Source organism: Mangifera indica, chromosome 10, assembly GCF_011075055.1.
Source record: "Mangifera indica cultivar Alphonso chromosome 10, CATAS_Mindica_2.1, whole genome shotgun sequence".
Taxonomy (NCBI): domain Eukaryota; kingdom Viridiplantae; phylum Streptophyta; class Magnoliopsida; order Sapindales; family Anacardiaceae; genus Mangifera; species Mangifera indica.
The window spans coordinates 14702424-14706755 of record NC_058146.1 but is presented as its reverse complement, the minus strand read 5'-3'; the positions used below and the strand labels follow the sequence as shown (position 1 = coordinate 14706755).

Sequence of the window (4332 nt, the reverse complement as noted above, 5' to 3'; positions counted from 1 at the left end):
AAATTTTGCGATAGCCCAATTACTCTATCTTCCATTGTGTGAACTTCGTCATTGTCATCTTCTGTTCCTTCATTGGCTTCATCCTCCTAACATTTTGCTCATAGCTGCTTAGATTAACATCAATGATTAGGTTTATATCTTTCATTATAACAAAAATAGAAGCCTTGCACAATCTTCATCTGAGTATCTGGTTGCAATAGAAATTTTGACTTATTTGGTTATGGTAGACGACAACCATTGTTGTGGATTTGTGTGGAAGACGAAGACCTTGGTAGGATAGGTGTTATGGTAGTTTATTTGTATCTATTATTATCATCTATATATTATTCATTATTTAATGGCTAAATGACTATACCCTAAAGATGGCAATTTGAGCCCAACTTTAGGGGCTCCAACCCTTCCCGACCCTAACGGGAAGAGGATTCTCCGATAGAAACAGGGATAGGGACGGGGACGAGAATGAAAAAAATCCCTGCAATCAGAGACAGGCCGGAGATGGGGGTACATGTATCCCCTCCCCGCCCCCATCTCTATCCCTTTATATTAATATATTTATTTAAAATACTAATATATTTTTTATAGTTTTAAATTATTTATGTTTTTCAAATTTATTTAGGTTTTTATTATATATATTAAAGTAGTTAATATATTATATTTATGATATTTGAAATAGTAGGTTAATTTTAACTTTATTTAATATATTTATATTGTGTTTAGAAGGTAAAAAAAAAGATTTTTTTTTGCGGGTATGAAGAGGGTATTTTTCCTCGTGGGGATGGAGAGAGGATGGGAAAAAAAATTTTTTCTTTGTGGGGAGAGGACAAGGATTGATATCTCCTACGAGGACGGGGAAGGGGATTGAGATCCCCTCCCCGTTGCCATCCCTAATATACCCCAACCGAGGTTTGATGGTACGACAAATTCTTACTTTTTAAATTTCATAAAGTCAAATTTCTATCCATCATCTAATTTTGTAGTGAATTTTATTTAATTTTTTTGGAATGACTTTTTTACCTTATTAAAATTATAAAACTGTCATTAACATTTTATATAAATATAAAATTATCAATAAATATGTGATAGTTTAAAATTTTATCATTAGGTCTCTAAAAATAACAAAACTTTAATCAATCCTAAAATTTTACATGGTTTCAGTCATTACATGTAGTAGATGAAAATTATATAAATAATTACAACCATTATTGACATGAAAATAACTAGATCCATCAATTGGGTCTACTAAATTAGGTTTAACTTGTTCAGTCTTGGACCCATAAAAAAATTTTTAAGTCAAAGTTTCAATTTTGCTCATACGGGTCTCATATTTTTTGTTTAAATAAGTTCATTATAATTTTTCGAACTTTAGGTTATAAATTCGCCATTCCCATATGACTTTAGAAACCTACAAAAACACTCTTACAATCCTTATAAATTTAAATACGCGACAAATACTCTTGTCCACAATGCCTTTTCGATCTGTGCATTGGCTGATGCGATTTATGCAACACACAGATCCTTATAAATAATTTGTTCTCGTCTGGGAGATGGAAGGGTGGAGGTTGTTCAGCTCCAGTTGCTAGAGAAGCAACAAGGGAGAAAATGCAAACCCTCGAGGGAAAATAGTCATTTTTGAAACTTTGGGTGAGGGGAAGGTACGAGGGAATTGTATTACTATACAATGACAACTATGTCTCTAGAAGCACGTGAGAAACTTTCTAAGGTTTGTAGCATATATAATTTGGATACTGAACTTCACAACAACACACATACACTCTACTATTGGCAAATCAGGAGGATCTTTCTTGCTTTTTAGTTTCTGTGTTTGGGAGGATCTCATGTAGTGTCAGTGTAGAATACAAATTAGAATTGGAGGTTCATGGGATTATGCCTAGACTTTTTAACTATAAGCCTAAGTCACTTGCATTGCAGCTAGATTCCTACAAAATTATAGCTCATTTCTAGACCTCATTCTTTGTTTGGTGTGGTGTTTTGAGTTGGCTTTTCCACTTGAACTCTATTTTTGTAGGAACTCAGATAGTCTTTCAAGAGCTCATTACCCTCTCTTGCTGAGTCTCTAAACTTTTTTCCTTGGTTTTTTCTTTGTACATCTTATACCTAGTTTTTGGCTGCCCTTTTATTTTGTTGGGTGAGCTTAGGTTGTTAGTTTTTCTCCCCTCCCAGGGCATGGTTTTAATATACTTATTAAAAAAAAAAATTTGCAAACACTTCTATTTTCATTTTGGGTTATTTGCGGTCACATCTACTGTGTATCTCCGTTTACAAGAATCAATTTAGGTAAATTTAGAAGTACATGTATGCTTTCAGGTGACTTCTGTGTGCACTTTTGTGGAGGCCTGCACAGTGCAGTTTTTATTGATTATCTTAGGAATCTATATTCTTAATGTAATGATAGCTTGTTCAAAGACATTGCACTGGAAGTATATGGAGATTGTGAAAGCTGTTTGATACTAGTTAGGGATATGCCATGGATTTATTAGCAACACTAATAGTTTAGCTGGTGGATAGAATCAGTACTGGCTTCAACCTTTAATTGTAATGAGTTTTACTTGTGTTTTCAACATCAAGCTGTATTACCCAAATCCAAAGAGCTGGAGAGCTTGGTTCCAATGAAATTTGAAAACAGTGGATGAAGTCTTTGTGTATTTCCTACTGTAAAAGCAAAACCTACCGTATTGTTGTTCAAATATTCGTAGGAAAATGCATTTTATTTGATAACCCTGTGCTTTCCATCATTATTGGAGCATATAAAGTTGCAGGATCCTCCAATAATAATGCCAATCTTAATTTGGATTTTCTTGCTTTCAGGTGAGGCCACAAACCATTGGTCAAGCAAGTAGAGTGGGAGGAGTAAGCCCTGCTGACATTACTGCTCTCCTTATAATCCTTGAATCCAACCGAAGGAAAGCCCATGAGCAGAGGAGGCACCAAATGCTAGCTTCTGTCATGGCTGATACAATTCAGGCCACTGAAGTCCCTTTGACAGAGACCATCAGCTCATGAGATGTTCTCTTTGATGCAGGCAGTTTAAAAATCCTCTTATCTATTTTACTGATTCAGGAACAGAAGAATGACTGTTGTCATCAAAATGTACAAAGAAACAATGTGAAAGAGACCAGCCATATGAAAGCGTATCCAGAAAAAGAAAATTATTTAAACGTCAAAATATCAAAAGAAAGTTTTTGTTATCATCGTTCATTCTATTCATGAAGAAGACTGCTGGTTTACATGAGTGAGAATCAGGCCGTAGAAAGCATACAAAAGAGGCCTTCAAAGGTCGTTGCAAGGAGATTTTTCTCTATTTTTGGGGGCACTTCACAGAGTGGACATATTCAAAGTTGAAAAGATGTGTACGTGAAAATTGGTGGGTGTCGATAAAACAAAAACTTAATGCAAGGAGGGAGATAAGTTGTTAACGTATATATTTTTTATTTCTAGACAAAAATGATGACTCAAAAGCATATCTTTGTTATTTCAAGACATAGTATGTCATTTTAATGCTTTTATTACGTGTTCGTAGAGGTGGTAACGAATCAGATCAAGTTATGTGATACTAACTTTGATGCAATCTGTTGTGTTAGCAGATCAAATTGCATTGTACTAAAACCCACTATAGTATAAGACTTACAAATCGGGTTGGTGCCCACTAATGAAGGCATATGACACAACCGGTATTATAACGGATTGTGTTATGTCAAGTCTTTAACGTGGTGCTCCATGCGCTATTGGTGGGTTGACTCATTAAATTTCTTTTTTAAAATAATGTTTATTCAATTAAATATTTAAAGGAAAATTAAATTAATTACTCAAAACTTACCCATATTAACGAAAAGTCTCATGTAAATTAAGATAAAGCAAAAATGCCTAGCAAATGTGAATGGTCCAAAATGCCCGCATATTTAAGCCAACCCAAAACATACCCACATCCGTTTCCATCTCGAAATCATTGTTGCATTTTTGAAATATTTCATGAAGAAATCTCAAGACCTGTTATATTTTGAGTTGGTGACTAGATACTAAAATTTAGTGCAATGTGACCAATTATTAGGGAAATTGGCTTAAAATTTACCCGTTATAGTGTACAGAGAGAGGAGTTTAAGGTTAATAGTAGATTTTGACCAATTTTTGAAACTGTTGTGGTGGATAAACTGAATTATTATTAAGTTCTACTTCTTAATTTTACCAAAATCACACTCTTAATTTAATTTTCAAATTATTAGAGGCATAAATATAGTTCATTCAAGACTACGGGTAAAAAGATAATTTCTTTTCCTTTTGGGAGTTTTCGGAAAAATTTTCGTTCCCTCGGTTTCA

At 34.0% G+C, this 4332-nt stretch overlaps 1 protein-coding gene across 1 annotated transcript; it reads left to right on the top strand.

The window, feature by feature from the left end:
• The first annotated feature begins 1672 nt into the window (after positions 1–1672).
• On the top strand, positions 1673–3152 carry LOC123228417 (tRNA uridine 5-carboxymethylaminomethyl modification enzyme MnmG-like). The gene is made up of 2 exons (XM_044653845.1): positions 1673–1720; positions 2827–3152. The coding sequence occupies exons 1-2, from the start codon at positions 1679–1681 to the stop codon at positions 3019–3021; spliced, it is 237 nt and encodes a 78-aa protein (XP_044509780.1). The 5' UTR covers positions 1673–1678; the 3' UTR covers positions 3022–3152.
• Positions 3153–4332: the final 1180 nt, after the last annotated feature.